The sequence below is a fragment of the Hoplias malabaricus genome, chromosome 15, assembly GCF_029633855.1.
Source record: "Hoplias malabaricus isolate fHopMal1 chromosome 15, fHopMal1.hap1, whole genome shotgun sequence".
NCBI lineage: Eukaryota > Metazoa > Chordata > Actinopteri > Characiformes > Erythrinidae > Hoplias > Hoplias malabaricus.
Genome location: NC_089814.1, coordinates 12,595,999 through 12,623,376, shown reverse-complemented (window position 1 = coordinate 12,623,376; position 27,378 = coordinate 12,595,999). Strand labels below are relative to the sequence as shown.

Sequence of the window (27,378 nt, the reverse complement as noted above, 5' to 3'; positions counted from 1 at the left end):
CACGGGGGGTGCTCAAGAGCCTTCTGTGAACTCTTTCTATTAGCCGTTAAGGATGGGGGCTCCGCAGAGGCATGACGTTACTATGAATATTGGAGATAGCGAACACCACTGAGAATGGACAACGGCCCATTCGTGGCGCAGAGATCCACAACGAGGACCGCAAGGCTTTGGTGTACCATTTCTCACTTTGCCGTGTGCTTGTGCTTTTCGATAATATTTTCAAGGATGTGTTTTCTTTAATATTAACTGAAATTCCTTGACATAAAGGCTCTTTGCTGAACTGACATTTGTAAATATGAATGAATATTGAACGTATCGCTGTGATGTAATTTAATATGAATTAATCCACTGTAGATTACAGCAACCGAACTACAAACAAAAAAAGTACCTGTACAATCGATGGCTCACATAAGTCTGTTCCAAATGCACGCTTTTGAAACGAGCAGCCTTGAGTTTTAACTGTTAACGTCACCCAAATGAACACTTCGAGGAGGTCCTTAGGCCTCAAATTGGGACGTGTGTCGGTTACAGCGGGAAGGCCAGGGAAAGAGACTCTTATTTTGAACACGTAGAACGTGTCAGTTGATGAGGGTTGCTTTACATTTTAAAATTTATTATTGTTAGCATCCTTATTATTATTATTATTTATATGATAGTTTTTGCTCCGTTGTTTGAAATATTATTATATTTTTATAAAGAGCGGCGTCGAAAATGTACATTTGTATCAAGGCAGAATAGAAGTCTTAGCTTTTGTACTGCTGTGTGGAGTGGGGTGGGAAAAGGAGGCGGTTGTTGTGAAGGCGCAAATCGCGCCAAACCAAGCCATGAGCCCGAGCTGCAGTAATGAGAGTACAGCGGATTGAACAAGACAGGGAATAATGGAGAACAACAACAAACCTGAAAATACGAAGCCTGGACCTGCTCAAGAGGATAGTGGCTGCTCTAATGTGAGTGTTGTCTATTGTAATATCTAAGGGATTTTTAAGAATGAAGACGTCAAACTCCCACAACACACGTGCTAAGCTAACTCTTCTATTAACCGTGCTTTGTTTTTGCTAACTAACGCGCACCATTAATAAACAATATTTTAGGTAGATTTTTTGCTATGCAAGTATCTCTTCATGGACGGATTAAAAATATTCTTAACACAATCTTTATCTCAGAGCTGTTGTTTACGATGCTACAGGCATCCGCAGCTTTTTGTGTTGTATCTTTTAGGGACATCAGCTAAGTGCTTCCAGTCTTCTGGTTCCTATCACAGCCACTGAACAACTGTAACTCTGCTAGCTACATTCTCTAGAACCAAACACTCCACGTCTACTATTTATTACTGCGCGTGTATGTAGACCTTTGAACAAATTTGTGAAATTCTTCTGTAACTGTAATTCTTTCTGTTTAATCTGAACAAAAGGGCGACTCTTCTTCCAAAAGAACCCAAGGGGATTTTAGTGATCCTGTCTATAAGGAGATTTCTCTTGCAAATGGCACAATTAACCGCATGAACAAAGATGAGCTACGAGCCAAATGTGCTGAACTTAAACTTGACACAAGGTAAAATTGAAATTTTGCTTTGTTACTATTTATCTATATCATTTTAATAGTTTTAATCTAAATAGTTAGGTTCCACCTACTAGCTAAGACACAACGTTTATATTTTTGTGTTTTATTTTCCCTCAGAGGTGTAAAAGATGTTCTAAATAAACGTCTTAAGAACTACTACAAGAAGCAGAAGTTGAAGCAGTCAGCAGCTGCTGGAGGACCTGGTGACACATACTACGATTACATATGTGTGGTGGACTTTGAGGCTACCTGTGAAGAGAACAATCCATCAGATTTCCTCCATGAAATCATTGAGTTTCCCATGGTTCTGATAGACACGCACTCTTTGGAGATTGTGAGTTGGTGAGGAAAGATGCGTGCATTCTAATGCTACGCTCAGAATGAAGGTCTTTTACTGAAGCTTCATTTACTGTGTAGTAACTCTAAGATTTCAGAAGCCACACATTTTACATAGGACAACTTTTGAATTGTTTCTCATGATGTCAGCAGATACATTATTGTAAATGTAACTTTAAATTAAAATGTGTAGAAGTGTTCTCTGTAGATGATCAGTGCTTATTTTCACTTTTCAAATTACAGAAAATATTATTTTACCAAAGGAACACAATTTTACACACATGTAGGAATATGTTTAATATATATGAGCGAGAAAGAAGGTTTTGACCTTGTCTAAGTTGTTTGTGTTTGTGATTACAGGTAGATTCTTTTCAGGAGTATGTGAAACCAGAGCTGAACCCACAGCTTTCAGATTTCTGTATTCAGCTCACAGGAATAACACAGGTGTGTCTGCTGAGGATTGAAGATGCAAAATCTTTTTTGCTTTTTCTTTTTACAGAAACCAAAATCTTCCTTATCTTGCATTATGGTGACTCTTCTCATTTCAATGTTAATTTTAAAATACAGTTTTAAATGAGGAATATTTTTTTTTCTTCTCTCCTCAGGAAATGGTAAACGAGGCAGAAAGTTTTCCACGAGTTATTCGTCGAGTGGTTGCCTGGCTACAGGAGAAAGAGCTCGGCACAAAGTACAAATATGCACTGCTAACAGATGGGTAAGATTGTATAACTAATTATTAGTAGCATTTTTTGTTTGATACAGTTATGCTACAAATTTTGAATGATGTTCTTAAATCAGTAATGATCTGATGTTTCTCGTTGTATGTTGTGCTCTCAGGTCATGGGACATGAGTAAATTCCTTTACACACAATGCCGTATAAGCCAACTGCGATTCCCTCAGTTTGCCAAAAAGTGGATCAACATTAGAAAGTCTTATGGAAACTATTACAAGGTATGTTTTAAATGCACACACAAGTTTGACCACATTTTATCTTTATACTTGTAAGTTGTACCCATACTTCGTTGCCAAAAGTATTCACTGACCCATTCAAGTAAATGAATTCAGGTGTTCCAATCACTTCCAGGGCTAAGTTTAATAACACCAAGCACCTAGGCATGCAGAATGCTTCTACAAGTTTGTGAAAGAATGGATCGCTCAGTGAAGTCCAGCATGTTACTGTGATACCACTTGTGTGACTAGTCCAGTCGTGACATTTCCTCGCTACTTAATATTCCACTGTGGTTTTATAACAAAGTGGAAGCAGTTGGGAACGACAGTAACTCGGCCACAAGATGGCAGGTCACAAATGACAGCTGGGTCATCAGATACTGTGGTGCATAGAGATCGCAGACTTTCTGCAGAGTCTATTTCTACAGACCTCCAAACCTCATGTGGTCTCAAGAATGGTCTGTAAAGAGCTTCATGGAATGGGTTTCCATGGCCAAGCAGCTGCATCCAAGCCTTGCATCACCAAGCGCAATGCAAAGTGTTGCATGCGGTGGTGTAAATCATAGGTCAGCTGGACTGTAGTGCAGTGCAGACTTCTTTGGTGTGACGATTTATGTTTCACCGTCTGGAGATCTGACCTCAACCCAATATAACACCTTTGGGATGAATTAAAGAGGAGAGTGCAATCCAGGCCTTCTTGCCAATACCAATGTCTGACTTCACCATTGTGCTTCTGGAAGAATAGTCAAAAAGTCCCATAAACACACTCCTAAACAAGAAGACTTTAAACGGTTATAGGTGTGTGTGTGTGTGTGGGAAGGAAGGTGGGCAGACATTAGTGTTGTCACGATATAATAATTATTACTTTAGATATGATACCTGCCTAAATACGATACCATCGTAAAAACCTAAACCATCAGGACAAGGAATGTACTTTCTCTACAACAGCGTTTCTCAAAATGTGGGGCATGTAGGTATTACAAGTGGGACATAAGTAAACAGAAAAAAAACGAGCATATGAGCCTGTCTTTATTTATGTCTTTTTTTCCCTATAAAGCTTACACAGTAAAAAGCACCCACTAACAATGGATTCATTAATAGACCTTAAACATACTAAAAGAACATTAGATAGGAGACCAGAAAAATATAGCTTGCCTGGAACCAGTATATGTTTTTATTCGCAAACCTTTATTTTGAAAATGCACCTTGAGCTTAATGTTTAGGAAGGTCTTCTATCAGCCTTCGTTAAGGCACCTCTTCAAATAAAAAGCAGCTCCAATCATCAGCTTCACTGGCCTCCGATTCACTGTCAGAGTCTGGTTTATAAAGTTAGTTTTCACCAGCTCTGGGATTGAGGTCTGTAACAAGAGCACAACAGATAACATTCATTCATTCATTATCTGTAAGCGCTTATCCAGTTCAGGGTTGCAGTGGGCCCAGAGCCTACCTGGAATCATTGGGCGCTAGGAGGTAATACACCCTGGAGGGGGCGCCAGTCCTTCACATGTCAACACACACTTACACCTATGGGCAACTTTTGAGTCGCCCAATGTGTGTTTATGGACTGTGGGAGGAAACTGAAGCACCTGGAGGAAACCCATATGGACACAGGGAGAACACACCAACTCCTCACAGACAGTCATCTGGAGCGGGATTAAAATCCACAACTTCCAGGTCCCTGGAGCTGTGTGACTGCGACACTACCTGCTGTGCCACCGTTCCACCCACAACAAATAACAATGACGGCTAATTACAGTTATAAAACGGCTTGTTTATAACTGTTAGGGAAACAGGAGGATCTGAGAGTTAGTTAACTGTAATATCATCTGTGTTCAGGTTGTGAGAAAGCGTTCTAAACATGCAGCAAATTAACGTTAGTCTCTGGCCTTGTCCTAGATTGTCGTACCATAGTGTGTTGTTTGGGACACAGTCTCACTCTCTAACGTTAATGTTAATCAAATGCTGTTCCATATCATTATAAATGCCGTATTCTACTGGCTTATCTAAAAGAATCAGCTTATAGCTATAGCTATCCTTGTTTAATTAGTAGGCCAATCTGTATTTTTTAATGTTGATGTTAATGCTGTATCTGGTGTTATAATGTTAAGATACTGATGTAGAGATAGGAGTTGGTGTTACTTCAATAAATTAGAAAATTGTAAACTTGATGAGTATTTTATTACCGTTTTTGGGGGGCGACATGGTACAGATGGGGTGCGGAAATTCCACTTCTGAGGAAAACGTTTGAGAGGCAGCAACTGCTCTACAAGCTGAGGGAGGGTCGCCATATCTGGGTCCAATTGTGCCCTCGATCCCGTGTCATACGTTCATAACAGGTGCCTACTGTTTGAATAAAGCTGATTGCCTCAATCAGTTACGGGATCTCAGTTCAGGAGTTCAGAAAAAGGAATAAATTCAACATAAAATGACATAAAGTGTCTTTTGCCGAACTTTTTGCACATTTGCAGTTCATTCTGATCTGTGTGAGCTGCCGCGCAGACCAATGGTGCTGCTCTTTCTCTGGAGCATATGAGCCGTGTCGAGGGAGCTGTGTCTCCCAATCACGGTCAGTCCCGGTGTTCTAACGAGCTGTGTGATTCTCTTATTTACAACTCTATATAAAGTAGCTAAGGTTCATAAGGGAGGGATAGGAGGCAAAGCGCTGCGAGCGCACACTGCCCCCGGTGGTACTCTTTGGAAATACCCCTCTTACTGTTTATTAACCACTTGTACTGCCATATTTTAACCATTGTGTTAAACTGCATTTCATTATATATAACATATTACATATCATGTAAATATCTAAGTATCACACGCCCTCTATTGGGAAAAGCCTTTTCACATCATAGCTGAGAAATACAGCCCATTCTGCTGCCTAGACTTTCAGGTAGGATATCAAATTGATAAAAGTGACCATCTTCTATTTTCACAGGTGGCCCGTGGCCAGACGAAGCTGAACTGTATGCTCACGAACCTTGGCATGGAATATGAGGGGAGACCTCACTGCGGCCTTGATGACTCTCGCAACATTGCGCGTATCGCAATCCGCATGCTGAAGGATGGCTGTCAGCTGAGGGTCAACGAGCACCTGCATGGGGGAGAGCTACAGAGCGTGCCCATTAGTGCACCCTTAGAAGGAGCTCCACCTCCTCAGAGGCCTAAAACCAGAAACTAAAGACTTTTCCCAATGCTCTTTGATTCCAAAAGTCATGGCTTATAGAAAATGAAGGAAGGACTTTGCACACATTGGTGGTGTTGGGACCCTGGTTTTTCTCCTCTATTTTCTTATTTGATCACAATTAGCAGATTAGAACAGCCTATGAATGAGACCTGAACAAACAGCCAGTTTGTTTGTATGTTTCTAACACCCCAATCAGTTCAGAGCACGCTGAAATATACTCCAGATGATGTAACATGGCTTTTTTTTATTGCAAATGAGAAATTGGGATATATTTTACATGAGTGTTATTCTCAGTGCCGGACTTAAACATTTAGAGATGCTCAGTATTTAAATGTATTAAATTCTAAATGCATTTTCCCAATCAAAAAAAAAAAAAAAACACATTCTGTTGTTATAAAAATCCATTTCATGTTCAGTAATGAACTGTCACTTTTGTTTGCATTTTCTAAATTTGATTTAGAACCACATGAAAATGTGTGTCGTCTTCTTTCTCTTTACATTATAGTACATTCATCCATTATCTGTAAGCGCTTATCGAGTTCAGGGTCGCAGTGGGTCCAGAGCCTTCCTGGAATCATTGGGCACAAGGCCTTCACAAGGCAACACACACTCACTCACACCTACGGACACTTTGGAGTCACCAATCCACCGACCAACGTGTGTTTTTGGACTGTGGGAGGAAACCGGAGCACCCGGAGGAAACCCACGCAGACACAGGGAGACCACACCAACTCCTCGCAGACAGTCACCTGGAGCGGGAATCGAACCCACACATTACAGTACATGGTTTAGTTAAAGATACTTGACCTTGTTACATGTCCCTTACATTTGCTCTCTCAGATATTACAGTTGTTCAACATTTGGCAACAGCAGCCTTGGATCGCATATACACAAAGTCATACAGCCTTACTAACTTGTTTCATATAATTCTTAATTTATAAAAATAACTGTTTTTTTTTTTACAGTCTGTGGCTGTTAACGGTCTTTTGGCACTAGTGTGTGTTTAATGATTATCTAAACCACCTAGATCTAGATTATTTTAGATCTAGAATGGTTCTCGGCACTGGTTCTGGTGGGCCTCTTCTCTGCATGTGGTAGTTCTGTCTTTATTCCATCACTCCCACTTCTACTAGCTCATTAGGTGTGTTGGGCAAAGAAATCACATATTTACATTTATGCATTTACATATGCAGGACAGGTGTCAGGTTGAAAGGGACTCATCATTAGAATTGCAGTTTAGTATTAGACCAGGCTCAGTCAGTGTTAGAGGAGAGTCCCTTGTATATTTTACATTAGTATTGCGTTAATTAGCTTACAACTTTGTTGTTCTTTAAATCAAGAAATTCACACTTTAACCTCCGTAAATATTCTGTTACATTTTATGCATGGGATCTTGTTAATTGAATACATATATTTGTGAGGTCCTGTATATCTTTACCCTGCTCTTTCACGCCGTGTCCAGCAGATGGAGACAGCTGCCCGTTCACTGTCCGGTAAGTTTACAAACACGGCATTGGCCAAATCCACAGAGAAACTTGAATGTTATTACTCTGTTCTGTCTAGCAGCTAGAGCAATGACAATTACTTAATAATGGCTTTAAATCATTTATTTAAAACCCCATGTGGCCGGGGAATGACATTTTAGGTTATAAAATGTCAACGTTTCTTTTTTATTTTTAAGAAAAATGCATCGTTCTTGACGCTAGTTACATTCAAACATCATTACAGAGAGAAAGGAACTAAAAAAACAGAAAAATAAGCAGGAACTAAGAAACGGTCACAACAACATTTTATCATTTAATCATTATTATTAATAAAATTGTAGCTGTGGAGAACAGCAGTGTAGAGCCCATTAACCCACAACAATAATCAGAGTAGTGCCGTGTGTTTCCCGGATTGATGTGTTGAGGGCTGCACAATGTGGGCGCGGGTTGTTTTGGTGTGGAGGTGGGCGGGGCTCTGACGCAGCGGGGCGGGGCGGGGCTGAGAGAGAGAGAGAGAGAGCTCTGCTTTTGTTTTACTCCATTAGGCAGCAGCTCCTTCAGCTGCCGGAGGAGACTGAGAGACAGAACCGAGCGACCGCACCTCGTTTATCTCTCCGCCGCCACACCCGTGATGAGGCCTCCATGGCGCGTGGAGAGAGGAGCCAACACGCGCCGCTGCACCAACGATGCCTCTCGAATGCGCTCGAGCTGCGTTTCTCTCAAGGTGGAGTTTACCTTCGCGCGTCGCCACTGAACGCTGACCAAACACGGACAGCGGAACCGCGTTCTCCACGGAGAAAACAGAAGAAACAGCAGCATGCTGCCTGGGCCTGAGCAATTTACCGCTTTTATTCCGAAACCGCGGTGTTGAAGGAGTGTAATTTTCAAACAGAACGAGCTGCAATGGCAGGTATATTCTACATCATTCAATATTGTCCTCACAAGATTAATTTCAAGACATTTACCCCGCTAACACGTATTGGAAATGTTCAAGCCTCATTTTTGAAACATGGATGCGCTGGTGTTTATATAAAGAGGCTTAAATAGGGCTTAATTTATAGAGAAAAATCACAGTTGTATCCTAAAACTGGTTGCAGTGATCAGAGTCCAGCTCTAACGCTGCCTGGCTGAATGCCCAGTTGCATCCAATGACCACACCAGGAGAGGACAGAACTCTGCTGCTGCAGCACCATGGCCGAGAATGAGACAAATCTGAAGACAGCCAGGTTATGGAGGGACGCTGCTTTGCGCTCCCGAAAGCTGAGGAGCAGTCTGCGACAGCTCACCCTCAGCACAAAAAACAGCCAGACTATCACCCTGCCTGAGGACATCAAGGAGATTGAAGTGCTCAATCTTGGTAATAATTCCTTGGAAGAGCTTCCAGATGGACTTGGTTCCACCCTGACCAGGCTTCGCATCCTTATCCTTCGCAGGAACAAGTTTGCTGCTGTGCCTTCCGCAGTGTTCCAGCTCAGTCAGCTGGTCGAGCTGGACATCAGTCACAACTGCCTGAGCCACTTCTCAGAGGATATTGATCTTCTAAAGGGGCTTAAAAAGCTCTGCATCAGCCACAACAAGATCCAGTACCTTCCGTCACAGATCGGGACGCTGCAGTGCTTGGAGGAACTTGACATCAGCTTCAACGAGATCCATGACTTCCCCAGGTCCTTTTCTCAGCTCAGAAGGCTTCGAACACTTGACGTAGACCACAACAAGCTGCAGTGTTTCCCACCAGAGACCCTCGCTCTCAGTGACTTGGAAGAGCTTGACTGCTCCGGTAATAAACTCGAGGGCCTCCCAGGTAACATAATGATGCTGCAGTCCATCAAAATCCTGTGGCTGAGCAGCACCCACCTCTCTTCATTACCCGAGACGTTCTGTGACCTACAGAACTTGGAGAGCTTGATGCTGGATAACAATCTCCTCACAGCCCTGCCGCATTCCTTTGGGAAGATGCAAAAACTGAAAATGCTTAATCTCTCGTCCAACTGCTTTGAAAATTTTCCTCAGGTTATCCTCAAGATCACACGCTTGGAGGAGTTGTATTTGAGTAGAAACATGTTGTCTTTTCTTCCAGAGGAAATAGGCCAGCTGTCTAATCTTGCCAACTTATGGCTGGACAATAACAGAATAACATTTCTCCCAGACTCGATTGTGGAGCTGGAGAAGCTGGAGGAGCTGGTTTTACAGGGTAACCAAATTGCCATACTCCCAGACAATTTTGGAAAATTTGCCAAAGTCAACATTTGGAAAATTAAGGACAATCCTCTTATACAGCCTCCATATGAGGTGTGCATGAAGGGGATCCCTTATATAGCTGCCTATCAGAAGGAGCTTGCACACTCCCAATCTGCTGTGAAACCAAGATTAAAGCTTGTTTTGATGGGGCAGAGAAACGCAGGGAAAACTAGGCTCAGGCAATGCATTGTAAGCAAATCTTCAGACAATAAGACAACACCTGGAGGCAGAGGGATAGATGTGACCAACTGGGTAGCAGATGTTCACCGCTGTCTTACGTTTATAGTGTACGATTTATCAGGGAAGCAGAATTATGATCTGATCAAACCGTTTTTCCTTTCACCAGGAGCTCTGTATATTTTGGTGGTGAATTTAAAGTCATACACGTGTAAGACGTTTTACTCTAATGTAGGTTGTTTCCTTCACCTGCTCGGTGCAAAGGTGCCCCATGCGGTGGTCTGCATGGTGGGCACTCACACTGATCTTTGTGATGAGAGCGAGCTGGAGGAGAAGTGCTTGGACATCCACAGGCAAATCTACCTGCAGGAGAAGAGAGACATAGAGTGTCTGCAGACACTTGCTATGCAGGTGGACCAGGCCCTGGAGCAGGGCTATGACATAAGGGCCTCAAGCCCTCACGTACTCTTTTATGGAGTCTCGGACAAGAACCTGAGACGCAAGAAAGCCCAGCTGCAGTACATGCTTAATAATCGTCTGCAGATTTTGTCGCCCGTGTTTTGCGTCAGCTGTGTTGAGGCACAGAAGAACATCCAGCGCTTGAAGGAGAAGCTTATGTCTGTTGCTGATCACCGGGAGATCTTTCCCAACCTTCACAGAGTGCTGCCAAAGTCATGGCAGATGCTGGAGGAGCTCCACTTCAAGCCACAGGACCTGTGGCTTTCCTGGTGGGACTCCGCTCGGCTGGGCCTCCAAGCAGGTCTGACGGAGGACCGGCTGCAGAGCGCACTCTCATACCTGCACGAGAGTGGCAAACTGTTGTACTTTGAAGACAGCATCACATTAAAAGAATACGTCTTCCATAATCTGCCACGGTTCATAGCCATCTTGAATGTCTTCTTTCAGAAAGACCTTGCTGTGATGCTGGAAAAGTTGAATTCTGAAGCAGAGGGTGGAGATAATACCACTGCCTCTCAAATGAAGCACCACGTGGAAGCCTTTGTGCTGCACGGCCTCCTGCCATCAAACATCATCCGCCTGCTCCTCAAACCTCTCGTGCAGACGCAGCAGGACTTGCATCTTATCATGGAGCTGTTGGAAAAGATGGGGGTTTGCTACTGCGTCAACAAACCTCGCAGCAAACCGCTGAACGGGGCCACTGTCTTGTACAAGTTCCCCAGTCTGGTCAGCAATGAGGAGGCCCATGCTGAACCCTGGCTGAATGGGGGCTCCCAGATCCCTAGTCAGTTTTTCTCTGTTGAACAGCTACAAATAGAGTACAGCTTTCCCTTTCTCATCCCACCTGGCCTCTTTGCGCGCTATAGCGTGCAAATCAACAACCATGTGGTGCAGCGCTCTGACGGAAGGAATTTCATCTTTGCCTACCGGGGAAAAGTGCCTGTGATGGTGAGTTACCGGCCCTCTCGAAACAGACTGCAGCCGGAGACACTTGCCATTTCTAGCCATGCCTCTTTGCCAAATATCTGGACAGCTTGGCAAGCCGTTACCCCTTTGTTGGAGGAGCTGAATGTTCTTCTGCAGGAATGGCCTGGTCTGCATTTTTCTGTAAATGTCCTCTGTTCCAAGTGCCTGAAGAGAGGGTCACCCAACCCACATTCCTTCCCAGGTGAGAATGCCACTCCTATTTTTTTTTCTTCTGTGGTTTGTTATGTAATTAGACATTTATTACTGGAGTTACTTGTAGTGTGTTATTAATTATTGCTAGTTGTATGTGTGCCACATTTCAAACAGCAGTTTATACCAGTCCAAATAAAGTCAAAATTGATTTTGCTTCGTCATAGCCATTTAGCAATCATAATTCTGCCACATTGTGTGTGCTAATACAGGGATTTATGGCTTGGTAAACACTGACACAGGTTGAATCTGGGTGAAGAGCCCTGAGGGATGACTGAGGCGAAACAAAAGACCTTGTGGGTGGGTGGGAGTGACAGGAGGGGTTCTCAGTGGGCTTGCAGCCCCACCTAGAAACACAAATTAGCCAGAGTCAGCCTGTCTCGCCTGCTGTGTACAGCCATACACACACACACAGTATTGGCGATGATTGCTATGGTAACGAAACATGCCGGTTCTTGGGATGCAGTGATGTGGAAGGCAAGCACTGCAGCCTTTGGATATTACTTATTGTACAGTGAAATTAAACAGTAAAAAACACAAAGAGGCATAAAAACGAATACAGTGACCACTGCAAGGAATAGTTACACTTACTGTCTACCAAAGGCACTGTAGCTTTGTATTTTGTGCAGAGGTTATTCATGTCTTTGTTGCATAAATAATATGAATGCCCATATCATTCTCATATCAACTTGACGTACCCTTTTCCAAAATGTCTGCTGAACCACTGTTTGTCTTTTCAGCTTAGCACCTCTCTCTCACTCCTAATGGCCATATCCTTTCTATTCTTCCCTTATATCATCCTCTCCTTGGTCACAGTGCTCACCCAGACTGCTGCAGTGGATTAGTTCATGTCTGTGGTCGCGGCTGTTTGAATCATTTAACATAATGCTGAGCTTTGCAGAACTTACAGAACAATACTGTCTTTTCTCAAACGTCTATAAACTGATGATAATGAGGCCTGGTAATACCTGTCTAATGTACATTTACTGCTGCAGATCCTTTTAATACACATATCAAACCATCATATTGTTCCATATCACAAACCGATTAGAATGAGGCAAGTATCGTGATTAGTGACTTCTGCTGTGTGAAAATGGCTTTTTATTACAGTAAAGGAACTCCAAAAATGACAACAGACTGTTGAAATACTCCCCCCACAAGATTTACATTTTGGTGCGATAACAGTGCAGAGTTTAATAATGATGTATTCTCAGATTTTTAAAAACATGGTCACGTTATTGATTGTTTTTTAGCTTATTGTATTGTATCATTGGGTCATTGTCAGTAGCATGTGTGCTTTTGACTCAAGCGATACTTGTTAGTTACTTGGGAGCTAACATGTTAATGTGTTGACTAGTGGACCTATAAGGCAGTTGGGGTTTAATAATTTTGCTCTTATAGAATGTTCCTGTAAAATAAATGTGGAAACAATAATTTGAGACACTTTTTTCAGCCACTAACACATATTCTTGCACCAAAAGTATATCAAAATGAGACACAATTGAATAGTATTTTATTAAATAAGTTGGACCCGCTCCAGGTGACTCTCTGTGAGGAGTTGGTGTGTTCTCCCTGTGTCTGTGTGGGTTTCCTCCGGGTGCTCTAGTTTCCTCCCATAGTCAAAACAAACAAACAAAAAAAATACATTGTTCATAGGGGTGAGTGTGTATTACCCTACGAAGGACTGGCACCTCCTCCAAGGTGTGTTCCCACTTTTTCACCCAGTGATTCCAGGTAGAATCCGGACCCACCACGACCCTGAACTGGATAAGCGGTTACAGACAGTGAATGAATGAATTTGTAACCTTCGATGTTCTCTTGCCTGCTTATACAAACTTGGATGGTTTTAAGCAGAAATATAGCAGACCTGGTTATACACATGCACAGTATTGGTGTCACATTTGTTGATAGTGTTTCACATGTATAATACATGGGATCATTTGTAGCTTTAAACAGATGTCACTTGTCTTATCCATTTTGCATGAGATTGCTAGGCAGCTGATCAGCAGTATGAGGTGATTGGCCAATGCAATGTCAAGTGCAGTTCATTTCTGAAGGCAGGTATGGCAGCCCTGGAGAGTTGATAACACATCAAATATAATACAGCATATAATTGTGGTTCTGTGTATGATACATTTGGGGTAATTTAGCACAGACATTTGAAATATCAATTTTGATTTCCAGTTCCCTTCTAAATGTATACTTTAACATAACGCAACAGGAGTAGCACTTTAGGCCAAATCTTGTAATCAGATTTATTTAGAGGTTTTACAGTTATGTATTGAATGCAAACTCAGGAATTCTTGCTTCAGGGTGGGAAAGATAAGAACAGTATTGCATCAGACCCCAGAAAAATTCTTTTTACTGTTTATGCCCTTATTAGTGCAGAGCACATTTAGAAACTTATTTTGTACCACGTGAGATAAAAAGGAGGAGTTTTATGTAAGAGGTGCATGACCGAAACCTTGGCCATATTTATCAAAGAACATTCATCAAGAAAGAGCTGTGTTTATTTCAGCCGGGGTAATGAGGCAGCAGCGTGTGGCGTAATATACGAAACACTTGGCATGTTCTGAAAAGAATACTTGTTTCCCCTCTCTGTGGACATTTGCTTTCTTTATAAGCCTAATCAGCGATTGACGCAGTAGCACCACGGTCGTCCCAAGACAGGTTCTGACTTTGCAAAGAGTTGGGTAAACAGTTGGGTACATACTGCTGTGTTTTTTTTGTTTTTTTTTCTTATTCGTACTTATCATCCAATATCACTTACTTCTAATTTCAGCCATAGATTGATGCTCTTATTGTAAATGTTGAGGTATTACAGTGTTTGTCTTATGAGTAGTGACAGTATTTTGTCTTTAAGTACTATAACGAAGTTCAGATGTGGATGCTCATACTTTCTGTAGGAAGGGTAACATTTTCAGTGTTGTAATGAGGGATTTATCCAGATGTACTATGCTGAGTCATTTAGTCAGGATGTGTTTTTATGTCTAGCTGATTATTGCTTCCTGGAGCCTTTGAATGTCTCGGTTCATGATAGTTATAGCCCAGACAGGACCTCATGGGCAGTTGCTCTGGAGCAATCAATTCATCTCAGTGCAGAAAATAGTTACATTCGTGTGAAATGGATGTCTACAAACTTTTGGACATATCATGTACTCCCATCTCCTAAAATAAGAAACAGACCCCAAGGCTTGGCATAGTGTTTAATTTTTCAGTGAAACTCTTTGTATTTGATCTATTTTCTATTTTGTTGGCATCACCACAGCCCTCAGATAAAGTGCTAACAATGAAAGAATTGGCAGGAAGACCGAATGAACACAACTTGTAAACCAAGTTTTTTGTTATTGTGTTTTACGAGGAAGGCTTTTTAATAGATTTATAGCATGTGGTCTAATGCAACACACTTGAACAAGCTGTTTTAGCAGTAAAGCTAGTATTGTACTTTGTTTACTCTGAAACAAGTTTACACTCTTCTCTCTCCAGAGTGTCTGGAATATGCTGCGAGTTGCAGTTTAATTCACATTCAGGTTGCCCTTTGTTCCCTTGAGCCCCTTCACACCAAATGTCTGTACGAGTTATAGTTCCTAGGTCAAAGGTCTTCAAATCCAGATCTTTGGTCCAGGTTCCAGGCAGGGATTTTAAAATGGCTGGCCAGTATGACACTATACTGTACTGTCATACCAACCGGCTGTTTTAATATCCCGGCCTGGAACCTGGATCCTGGGTCTGGATTTGAAGACTTCTGCCCTAGGCCAATTGAACCTCTCAGATTTCTTGGCTGGAACTTGTTCTGTGACCAGGTGACTGTATAAATGGTCAAGAGGAATCCTAGTTCCTTTTTAACCATCCACAGGCCTTCTTACATTTCAGACAAGACAGAACATCATATTTAGCAGCACAGTTTTTCATCACGCCATGTTTGGAAATGATATTTTTGGCCCACTTGCTTGTTGATTCAGTCTTGGGGCTCCTCTCTGTTGCAGACTAAACATGGTGGAAGTAATGACCACAGAGCGTCGTCTTGCAATTCAGAGTCTTAAGTGCCATATATTCATTTCAATAACAGTTCTGGTTTCATAAAACCAGATTGTGTGCACCCATTATTAAGATTTAATTAATCTCCAAAGGCCAGTAAACTTATTTTAGCATGTGTTTTTTGTATGTGTTGTAGCGAATGCTCTAATTTGTGTTCCATCCTTTAAAGTTAAAAATTTATGAGCCATGTTCCCTCAGAACCGATCCCAGTTTATTTGTAGCTGTTTAAGGACTTGTTTTCTAAGCACTTTTCCATCCCACCAAGCAGTGTTGAGGTCACTGGGTGCTCAAAGCATGTTTATTGCCAGTATAGCATAACCTATTGTGAAAGTGTAACCATTCATTTGGTCTCTATTAATAAAAGCAGGTTATTGGAACAGGATATTTCTGTCCCTTCACATTCTTTGAATTTGCTACAGGGTATTAAGTACAAATGCAAAGACTTTGAATCACTGAGAATTACCGATTTCACAGTTGGCTTTCCAGGCTTTACTGTAAGCCACTGACTTTCAACATTCGCATGTCTGTCATTTCAGCTGGATTGATTGGCACCAAAATACCATTTGTGTCCGATATATTTATACAGTGCATTCTATGTACTGTAGTGAGAGAACGCTGGCAAACAGATGAAAGAGGAATGAAAAAATAATACATTCATTCATTCATTCATTCATTATCTGTAACTGCTTATCCAATTCAGGGTCGTGGTGGGTCAAGAGCCTAACTGGAATCATTGGGCGCAAGGCGGGAATACATCCTGGAGGGGGCGCCAGTCCTTCACAGGGCAACACAGACACACACACACACATTCACTCACACCTACGGACACTTTTTGAGTCGCCAATCCACCTACCAAAGTGTGTTTTTGGACTGTGAGAGGAAACCCATGCGGACACGGGGAGAACACACCAACTCCTCACAGACAGTCACCCGGAGGAAACCCATGCAGACACAGGGAGAACACACCAACTCCTCACAGACAGTCACCCGGAGCGGGAATCGAAACCACAACCTCCAGGTCCCTGGAGCTGTGTGACTGTGACACTACCTGCTGAGCCACCGTGCCACCAAAAAAAAAAAATAATAATAATACAGTATAACACAATAAAAAAAGCAATATCACGTTAAGAATACAGAGAAGTCTGACTTCTTATTTGCATGTGTTTGCATTTGCATTAATATTTTTGGTGTCTAGATTGTTTTGGAAAAGAGAAGGTTATTTGACCTACTTAGAGTTAGTGCCAACTTGTCAACACGGATACTGACCTGTTCTCTCCTGGTCCTTGGCAAGAGATGTGTGAGAAATAAGAGATGAAGAACTGTCCCCTAAACTTACAGAAATACCTCATCACTTTACATCACACAACTTCACAACAGACACGACACCACACACGGTTTCAGCACCCTAAATATAAATGTGCCAAACGGAACGTTGGAGGGATGCCATACCCCTTTGAATCTTTCAAAATTATTGTAAAGGAGATGCACTGTGGGGAGCTTTTTAAACCTATAATAATTTACTTGCAATGTCAACATTTATTTAGGAAAGTCTATTCATTGGTTTTGAACGTTTGCTTTATGTAGAAGTTATTTAAACTCTGAAAGGTTCTTCATACTCTCGTGGCTTTGCTACTGAAAGGTTGTTTAGGAAAACAAATGTTGTTGCCATAGCCTCAACATGATCTTGTTTGAATACAGAGCATAAGGAAATATAGTAGTAGGTAAAAATAGTGCTATTCAAAGGGCATAGATCACTAATTTTAGCTGCTTTTCTTAGCACTGTGCATGACTTACACCCATTATTTTCATAGTTTGAGTGGGAGAGCCACTTTAAGAAACTCTGACTATCTTAGAATGCAGATAAAATGTCTTTTGTGTGTTGTATTGTGATTTTGCATGTCTTTATTGGTTTCAGCAACTGTTTCTTTAAATGAAAATGAGTCACAGCTCAGTTCAGCACAAGAGCCCAGGAGGAGCAGAAGTTCTGGTTTTTAGCCATTTTCACTTGATTCTCTTTCTTCTGTATTTTTATTCACAGTATTTAATCAATACACTTATTTCCCTATGCTCCTTGAGTTTTTCTTTCCATTTAAAATAATCTTTTCACTAGTTTGCTGTAGTCATTATTGTAAGATATTTGCTTTATTCGAAACTCAACAAAGCTATATTTCTATTGTCAAATTCAAATTTAGAATGCCGTTGAATGATTGATCTTTCACCAAACTTTTGCAAGAACATGAATGATCTATGGAGAAGGTCGAAGGGCTATTTAAAGGTATTCAGACAATGTGTATTTTGAGTGGTTTGGGATTAGAGCTGACTGTTCCATACACTACTGCGTCATTTAAAGAGCTTCAAGGCACTTTCTCTGTCTGAGCTTGGAAACACGCTCATTACCCCTATAGAGCTGTGCCCTCTCCTAATCTGGTTAATGGATTGGCTGGGATTAGACCAGTTGAGAAGGGGACTCCCAGGTGTCTGGAAATTAAGACAAAGAAGACTTGGTTAAGTAATCACTGACCGTTGTTACTCAGCATTGGAGAGGTGGGTGTGAGGGGTTGCTCAGTGTACTTTCACACATTAATCATTTATCCATGACTTTTCACAGTTCAAGGAAACACATCTTGGCTTACAAATGTTTTCAGTCATTTCCCTTGGGCGTGATCACTTTCTCTCAGTTTCAGTGATTCAAGGTGTGCCAGGGAACATGCAGAGACCTGTAACAGGACCAGATATTGTGTCTGTAAAACAAGCTGGAATTCTGCCCAATGCCCAAAGCACATTTATGAGATATTATTGTCTATTTTCTGCCCCCCCCCCCTTCAGCTATAGGGTGACGTGCCCCACTTCCACTCGCTCTGAATGTGTTTAGTTAATTCTGTAGAATAATGGTGTATTTGTAAAAGATAACCTCCCTCTGTTCATGCGCCACTGTCTTGGGAATTCTGGGAACTGACAGTGAATTCAAAGTTTATGAAAAGATGGTGTATCAGAACGCAGCGCTTTGAGTCTGCAGCAGCACTAAGATTCAGCACAGCCTTTTCTTTTCTTTCCTTGATTGTTATCTGGCCTCAGTGGAACGTAGTGTTTTCCTCAAAGCAAAGGCAAACATTCACATGGAAGTCGCAATGGTAATTGTTGCTGCACGCAGGAAACTCTGGAATGTTCTTTTTTTGGGGTTGTTCGGGAAAGTCGTATCAGAATCGCAAATTTAAGGAAATTGTTTGATTATATAGCAGTCACTTTTTGAAAATATCTTTTTACATGGCGGTACAGTATATAATTAATGGTATAATTCATTAATTTGATCACACATCGAACGGATAATTTCATTTGAATTTACTGTTTGATATTGTGCTTCAGAAAGACATAGACTATGTTGTTGGCCCAGTATTCCCATGTGGGTACATTCATAGACAGGGATATTTTGGGATATTTTTTATAGTATTACTACAGGGGTTTGTTTACGATATTTCATTTTAACTGTAAAATTAATTAGACATTTTAATGATACCTTGAAATTAGGTCACAGAAAAAAACCTTTAGTGTGTGTGTAACAGGAAACCTGTGGGTGTTTCCATCCTAGTGGATCTGCTCATTCTGGTTTGTAGCTTGGAGGAGAAAATGATATTACAGTGCTCTCCTGAGGCTGATATTATGTGCCTCATTGTCTCCATTCAAAAACGTCTTCTACACAATGGACACCTTCTACCTGCGTTGAGAGATGCCTGGCTTGGTTCTAGTCTGAGTTTCCCCTGCCTCTCCCCCCAGTTCCACGTGACATCATTTGTTTTGGTATTTTGCATGTTTTCATTATTCCAGAGATGCCTTTGTCCTGAGCTGCAGAATAATCCCTGGCAGATGATGTCAATCCTGTTATGTCACTGTGTTCTGTGGACGCCTACATAGTAAGCCTGCTGCATTACCTAATCCCTGTGACCTGCGGTTGATTGGACTGTGCGTTGCTCGTCCTTGTTGTGGTGTGGTCATCTCAAAACTGCAGCAACAGCCATGTGAGATTGGCTTGAGTTGTTTAGAAGAAGGACTTTTCTACGTTGAAACTTTGTATCACTGTGTGGGATCAGTGCTCGGGCTGACCACATTCAGAGACCTTTCCTCTCTCTTATCCTTCATCTACAAACCCCGTTTCCGGAAAAGATGGGAAGCTGTAAATAAAAACAAAGTGCAATGATGTGCAAATCCTATGAACTCAGTATTTAATTTTTAATTTTAATTATTATTGGGTGGGTTTTTTGTTTGTTTATTTACTTAAATATTTGACTATTTTGAATTTGATACTAGCAACACATTACAAAAAAAGTTAATTGGTAACAGGTCAGTGGAGCATGACTGTTTAAAAAGAGTACCACATTCGCTGAGTCTTATAGATGTAAAGAAGGAAACAATTAAAGGATCATGTTTCTCAACGATGATGAACCATTAAAAGATCAATTTTTTTTGTGAAAATATCATGAAGTGCAACTTAAATTTTGCAATAGCTTATAATTGCAATGCAATGTCCTTCAATATTTTTTCATTTCTTAAAAATATTTATGGTGGTAAGTTAAATTAGGTCACACCTGCTCATGAAGCGGCAGTCAGACACAAATTCAATGTCCCAGGTCTGAAAATGTGTTGGTCTTTTTGAGAAGACCTAGACGTCCTGGACCATAATTTATGAATTTCATCACACATTAAACAGAACCTCATACTGATGTCACAAATCTAGAATGATAGTCTTTTGGACTTTTGGAAGTGCTCTGTTCTGCTGTCAGCTCTGAAAGGTGTGCTCCTCTGTGCCATGATATACTGAGGGCTGTTCTTTTCCCTTATGTTTTTGTTTAGAAACACAACAGATTCTGAGGAAATGGAGTGGGTACACACTCTGTGGCCCACTTCTACATCACTCTGCTTTCAGGGATTCTCTTCAGGTCACTGCACACTTTTTCAAATATTAACCATGAATGGGTGGTGGGTAGAAGGTTAGAACTGGCTGGTGTCACAGCTGAAAGGGAATAAGAGAGTAGGGCTGCACATAGGGCTGTGTAATTCATCGAAAATCAATCCAAATCAACATTTAGAACATCTAATCTCCATAAACTCTTGTCTATGTAGATTATATATATATATTTTTAATGTGTTATTTATTTATTTATCTTTTTAAATTCTGTTGTGTCCCAACACTGTGTTCATGTACTGTCCCTTTAGTACCACACTAGTCACGTGATTCTGCTCTTATCTGTAACATGGTGGAGAACCTAAACGCAGAGGCCGACTGAGCGACTTGAGCAGCTCGTACCAAAGAAAAACACAGCATCTGTGACTTGGACATGCGGTGTTGTGACAATAATTAAGACAACACTGAACTAAAAGAACTCCATTGTTAATAGGGAGGAAAAAACTCTTTCAAGCATCAAATATTAACAGAAAACAGGAGAGGAACAAGCTCCCACCAACGTTAGAAAAAAATATTCCAGCTTTAATACTGGAGCAAATTTACAGTATAAGCCTTCTCACTGAACTATGAAGATCAATAACAAAATAATCGTTCATTAGTCGTAATCGTGGTAAAATGTACCCATTTTGTCAGGACCCATTCAGGATCAATGGAAAGCAGGTATTATTTGGTTGGTGGATGTACGAGGTCAGTCAATCAATGGACTACAGTCTGGACAGGTGTGTGAATCTGAAATTTACATACATTACTTACTATCATCTGATAAATGACAGTAAGTGTAGAAACAACGTTCCTTTTAATGTTATGGCTAATTATTGTATATGGACAAATACAGACGTCTGTAAAAGGCATATCACCCCTCTAACCAATAGCAGTATTTTTTACTATGTGCTGTGTCCGCGTGGGCTTCCTCCGGGTGTTCTGGTTTCCTTCCACAGTCCAAAAGCACACATTGGTAGGTGGATTGGTGACTCAAAAAGTGTCCATAGGTGTGACTGTGTGAATGAATGGCGTCCCCTCCAGGGTGTGTTCCTGCCGTGTTTGTTTTTAATATATTTCATGGCATATCACACTATGTAACCATGGAATTGCAAATCCTAGGGAATAGTTGGCTTTTCAGTGTGGTGGCAAGACAGATAAATAGGTAATGTAAGACAGATGACTTGTTAGTGCTAAATGGCCACTTGCTTTCCCCCCCACCGCCCCTATGTATCACGCATCATAGAGACAGAGTGCTGATCTAGGGTGCTTTGAGAAGCCATACGATCCACCGGGTCACTGTGTCCGTGCTATATATGCTTGCTTGCTGTTTGTCCTGTACATGTTGGGAGTTTCCATGTTTGTCCTAGGCCAATGTGCTTTTATAGCCATGACCATCTCCCTGCCTTCATGCCTCCCAGGTCTACCTCCAGTCATGATCTTCCTGTGTGGGATGCATGTTATTTTTAAGCATCTGTTTAGTCTAACTGACACAAAAATAGATTTATAAATTGGTAGTTTCAACAAATATAGTTCACGAACAGTCAAACAGCCAAGATATGTTTGACACCCAAATCCTGCTTCTTCAGTTTTGCATTGGAGCTTCGAGGCTAATGTAGCTCATGAGTAATGTGGAAGGTTTTAATCACCTTTTTTACTTTCTGTAACTTAAATACCTACAAAAGCGACAAAAACTACATTAAATATAAAAAATGACAATATAAATTAACTTTAGAGTATGCCATAGTTTCAGAAACCAAATAATTCTGAGGTTTTCATTGGATGTGATTTATGATAATATTTTGTTATATGGTTATTATATAATATATGATAATATTTATGAGCTACATTAACCAAGAGTTTCTAGGGTAAAACAAGCAGAAAAAGACAGAAACCAAGCATGCCCTGGTTGATGACTATATTGCATTTTAACCGGGTTTCCAATGAAAATATTGGATCCTAAAACAAATAAAGAGCTTTGCTAGAACTAAAATTAAAGTACTACACATGTTTAAAAGGCCTCTGATTTGACTTTTAAAGCTCTAGTTGGCCAAGGGCAGTGTACCTCACTGTTTGTCTGTCTGTGTTCCAGGATGTGATCAGCATTAGATCTGCATATACCTTCAGTAAAAGCCAGAACCGTGGTGGTTATAGAGAATGCTTTTGGCATGAAGATTGATTGGTTGGTTATTACTTGGGCAGTTCTAATGGAGAGTGTTTCACTTGCAGAACTTACATAATTCTCCAGAGCCCAGTGGCTCCAGCATGTGGCACAGCACAGCCTTCTCCCTGGGAATGAGGCTTTAACGCTGTGAAGGTCCTGACCTTAAGCTCCTAATATAACCTTTAGTTTCTGCACACACAGAAGCATGGCTATTTTGGAGATCACTGCCGTTCTCTAGCTCTGAGCATCTACTTGTATTTGTTTTCATATGGATTGTTTCAGCAGTGGTCCGAAAGCGTGTAGGATCATTGTTCATTATAGTGGAGGGATAAGTTGTATGTAAATTCTGCTGAGATATTTTTATCCTATCTGATCTGCCTTTTTGCATCAGTGAACACAACTTCAACAGAATGACCGGCAGCATGTCCTTCCTCGTGTTTTTGTCGGCTTCAGGGTGTCTTCAGCATGCTTGCTTACTCATGTGCCTTAATCTCCTTTGAGCATGACAATGGTCAGCCATGAACATTACTATAATTAGTATTGGAGTTCATCATCTACAGATATCTACAACATTTATTCAGCCAATTTTTTAAAAATTCTCATCTTCTCTTTAAAAGCCAGACTGCAAAATAAGGGAAAATATCATTTGAAGGATCTTTATGTAATTAATTACCATGTTTTTGGTATGGAGAGAAAAAAACACTTCAGGAGCATTTTATGAAGGCTGTCAAATGGCTGTGGTTAATTTGCATTGTGATACCTATTTGAAAAAAGCTTTATTCTGTTGTTATTAAGATAATTTACTGCAGAAATGAGGTAGAGTCAAGGCCTTACAGCAAAGTGGAGTCTTAGTGTAAAAACAGGGCCACAGTCTGTGGGCTGTCGTGATCTGAAATGGCCAATAGCACATATGGGCAGCAGCTTTGTGGGCAATGGGCTCATTATGCAGCAGATGTTGACATCTGTCTTTCAGGCTCGGCAATGGAGCTGCCATTTCACAGCAGCTACTCTTAGGAACATTACTTCGAGATAGGAGCGGTGAAGCATTTTTACCAAAAAAGAAGAATATCGTTTTAAATACTCCAACTTTCAGTAATTAATGATAATGGAATCTTTTTTTTATTAATACTTCCCCAATTTTGTAGAAATTTTCTCCCCAGTTCTAAGTAATCACCAGTTCCTCCCTTTTAGTGAACATCCCCCAACCACAATCACGCGCAGTGTCACCAGGCTCAGAAGTATGGACTTGAACACATGCTTCCTCTGAGACACGTGAGGCCAACCCACAACACAGTGTGTAGTGATGGTGGAAGAGGGGGACATGATCTTGCTTTATTGAACTTTATGGTCACTTCATCTGCAGATGCACAACGCCTTGGTGTAATTGTGGATGGCAAAGGCCACGCAGGTGCTTGTTCAGTCTCTGATTATTTAGAGACTTGACTACTGCAGCTCTCTTCTGGCTGGTCTTCCATCAGGCCTTTACAATTGATCCAGAATGGTTTGACTAAGGTCAGCCATGTGATTCCTCTGCAGCGTTCTCTTCACTGACTTCCTGTAGCTTCCTGCCTCAGATTCAAAACCCTGACACTGGCCCACAAACTAGAAATGGACCCTCCCCTCTGTACTTGAAGGCTGTGGTCAAAATCCAATCTGTACCAAAAGCCCTTTGAGACTCGTAGCAGACTGACATTAAGGTGCTGTAAAAGGGTTTGTATTTAACAGAGCTCTGCGCAGCAGATGTGGCAGTGTGTTTAGCATCTCTGCCACAGCTCATGTTTAATTAAAATCCTCTGCCAGTAGAGGATTTTAGCGCACATCTTTAACTGCAGGTGCTCTGGAATAGTGAAAAGCTCAAGACCCCGATGGGCTGCCTCTCTAAATGCCAGATTCTCTCAAGACTCTCAAAAATAGAATGACAACTCTGTTTCCTTTTGTGGTCCTAAAAGTGTGAGTTTGACTAAACTAGGTCATACTGTAGGCTGCGTAGGAAAGTTCTGTTAGGCTGGGATCCGTTTAATTAATTAATTAATATGACAAATGAGGCTAAATAATGGTTGTTCCAGTATTAAATTTGTAGAGTGATATTGCCATGTTTTGTGTACATATCTAATACTAAATTACATAAACATTAATTTCTTACATAAACACAATTGTGATGAAAATTGTGATCTATTTTTTTATTAATAATACGTTCCAAGTGTAAGACTTGTTTATAGTGAATTATAAATGCAGAAAAGAGTAAAATAACATTTTAATGAAGAAACACAGAATTACTCAAATGTTCAGGTTTTTCAGAATGCCATAAATGTGTCCTCAATTTAAAATAAACAGTCATTCAATGGCCACATATTCTGAGCAATTAGTGCAGTACTCAGTACTCATCTTTACGCTGTCCAATAAACCCCCCTATAATAATAATTCTATTTGATAAGCACCTTTCAAGACACCCAAGGACACTTTACACTAAGGTTAAAAAGGGAAAAGGTGAATAACAAAACAATAAGAATAAAATGCATAGAAATACCAACACAGCACAAAAGACACAGTTCAAGTTCAGCCATAAGTCAGCTGGAAAAGATGGGTAGCCATGGACAAACAAGCACGTAACTCGAGAGGGAGACTGTTCCACAGCTTTGGGCCAGCAACACTAAAATCCCTATCATCAACAGAGCACAGCTTGGAGAGAGGAACTTTGAGTGAATGTGAATCAGAGGAGCGAAGAGTGTGTACAGGAGAGTATAACTGAAGGAGATCATCGAGGTACGAGGGATCAAGGCCATGTAAAGATTTGAACAGAAGCACAGTTAGCTTGTACACAATACTGTACTGGAAGCCAGTGAAGATGTTTCAGGGTTGGACTAATGTGCTCCCAGGATCTGGTATGTGTCAGAACCCCTGCAGCTGACATTTGCACATACTGGAGCTTGTTCAACTCCAGAGCTGGGAGTCCATGCAATACAGTATTGCAATAGTCAATTCTAGATGTTACACATGCATGAACTATGGTCTCAGCAGCAGTAAAGGAGAGAAAGGGCCGGATCTTGGCAATGTTCTTTAAATGGAAAAAGGCTGTCTTACAGATGTTCTTAATGTGTGGTTCAAAAGAGAATGGAATCAAAAGTGACTCCCAAATTTGTGTTAGTGATATTGCTCTTGTTCTTAACTGTAGCTGGAGAGGCAATTAGAATAGCTTCTGACGTGTGACTGTTCAGGCTCAGGAAGTTCTCCTTCATCCATGTCCTCACATCAGCTAAACATTTAATCAGAACCGAGGGCAGTAGACTGAGTGATGGTTTAGTGTAGATATAGATCTGCACATCATCAGCAAAACAGTGAAACTGCAACCCATGCCGCCTAATGATGTCACCAAGAGGGAGCATGTACTGTATGAAAAGCAGTGGGCCAAGGACTGAACCTTGAGGGACACCATATGAGAGAGGGCACGAGTCAGATCTAAAACCTCCAGTAGAAACAAACTGCTGCCTGTTTACAAAGCAATCAAGCAAGAGCAGTTCCAGTTATGCCAATCAATGTACAAAGCCCAGATAGTAATAGGCTATGGCATACTGTGTCAAAAGCTGCCGTAAGGTCCAATAAGACGAGTAAATTCAACAACCCCTGATCAGCTGCTATTAAAAGATTATTCACCATCCTCACAAATGCAGTTTCAGTGCTGTGATATTTCCTAAAGCCCAACTGAAACATCTCAAACAGATCATTAGATTCAACATGTTCTGTTAACTGGGCAGCTACAGTCCATTCTAGTATTTGAAGTAGAAATGGAAGTTTGTAACTTGGCCATTCTCCTTCAGGACCAGTGTAATGGCAGCCAAAATCAAAGAAGCTGGGACCAGTCCTGAGGTCAGTGATGCATTAATAACCTGGGCAATAAGAGGGCAGACTGAGTTAAGTCAAGCTGTCACCCAGTGCATTGGCAAGGGGTCTAATTGGCATGTGGTGGCTCTAGAAGTCGTGATAAGCTGCGAGACAATTTCGTGCACAAAAGTAAAAGTAAACAAACAACTGACATTAAAATGTACACATGGAAAGTAAAGATCAGAATCAATTGATGCTGGGCTAGGCGGAAATAAAGGATAGATTGTATCTATGTTTTGGTTAAAAAATATCAGGAACCGAGAGCAGAGTTCAGGTGATGGAACCAAGGAAAAACATTTTGCAGAATGCAATAACTTATTAACAGTTGGAAAAAAGAGTTCTAGCATTGCCATGGACACATTGAACGATACTGGAATAATAAAGTGTTTTAGCTTTTTGCAGCTCCTCCTTGTAGTTCACAACAAGATCTTTATAATCAAGGGCATTCAAAGTCAGTTCACTTCCAAAGGCACTCAAGCTGATGCCCAGCAGCCTTCAGTTTACACAGCTCTGGTGTGTTCCAAGGAGCAGGATGTGAGAATGTAAAAGTGCATGTTCTAAGAGGAGTCCGATTTAATAGAAGAAAACGCTTTATCATAATGGACTACTAAAGTGTCAGGATCCATACATTCAGGTGTAGAACTAAAATTTCTAAATGTGAACTGGCGGGATTCACACTGCCCTTGCTTATGACATGGTAGAATAAAGTCAAAGAAACAGTCTTACGGTCAGAAACGAGAAAATCAATGCCGTGAAGATTAGTAGGGGAAATGCCAGTAGAGCAAACAACGTCCAGGGTGT

At 41.1% G+C, this 27,378-nt stretch overlaps 2 protein-coding genes across 4 annotated transcripts in view; both read left to right on the top strand.

Annotated features, from left to right (window-relative positions):
- Positions 1-94: 94 nt before the first annotated feature.
- eri1 (exoribonuclease 1) lies at positions 95-6,487 on the top strand. Its single transcript, XM_066646235.1, has 7 exons — positions 95-947; positions 1,412-1,551; positions 1,678-1,894; positions 2,257-2,340; positions 2,502-2,611; positions 2,734-2,848; positions 5,778-6,487. The coding sequence occupies exons 1-7, from the start codon at positions 879-881 to the stop codon at positions 6,018-6,020; spliced, it is 978 nt and encodes a 325-aa protein (XP_066502332.1). The 5' UTR covers positions 95-878; the 3' UTR covers positions 6,021-6,487.
- Positions 6,488-8,067: 1,580 nt separating this feature from the next.
- The window catches only part of mfhas1 (multifunctional ROCO family signaling regulator 1), a 35,819-nt gene continuing 16,508 nt past the window's right edge, over positions 8,068-27,378 (top strand). Inside the window, exons 1-2 of one of the 3 annotated variants that reach the window (XM_066645896.1) lie at positions 8,068-11,552; positions 17,514-17,635. In XM_066645896.1, coding sequence (XP_066501993.1) covers positions 8,702-11,552; positions 17,514-17,593 — 2,931 coding nt within the window. In that variant the 5' untranslated portion in view covers positions 8,068-8,701 and the 3' untranslated portion in view covers positions 17,594-17,635. Of the gene's footprint in view, positions 11,553-12,376; positions 12,740-17,513; positions 17,636-27,378 lie in introns of those variants that run through there. The other 2 variants (XM_066645897.1, XM_066645895.1) reach the window with 2 other exon arrangements.

Bases quoted from the DNA above. Each gene is read 5' to 3' on its own strand.
- eri1 (XM_066646235.1), top strand. From the start codon at position 879: ATGGAGAACAACAACAAACCTGAAAATACGAAGCCTGGACCTGCTCAA. The intron at 948-1,411 runs GTGAGTGTTGTC...TCTGAACAAAAG, and splicing joins AGGATAGTGGCTGCTCTAAT to GGCGACTCTTCTTCCAAAAG. The intron at 2,341-2,501 runs GTGTGTCTGCTG...TTCTCTCCTCAG, and splicing joins AGCTCACAGGAATAACACAG to GAAATGGTAAACGAGGCAGA.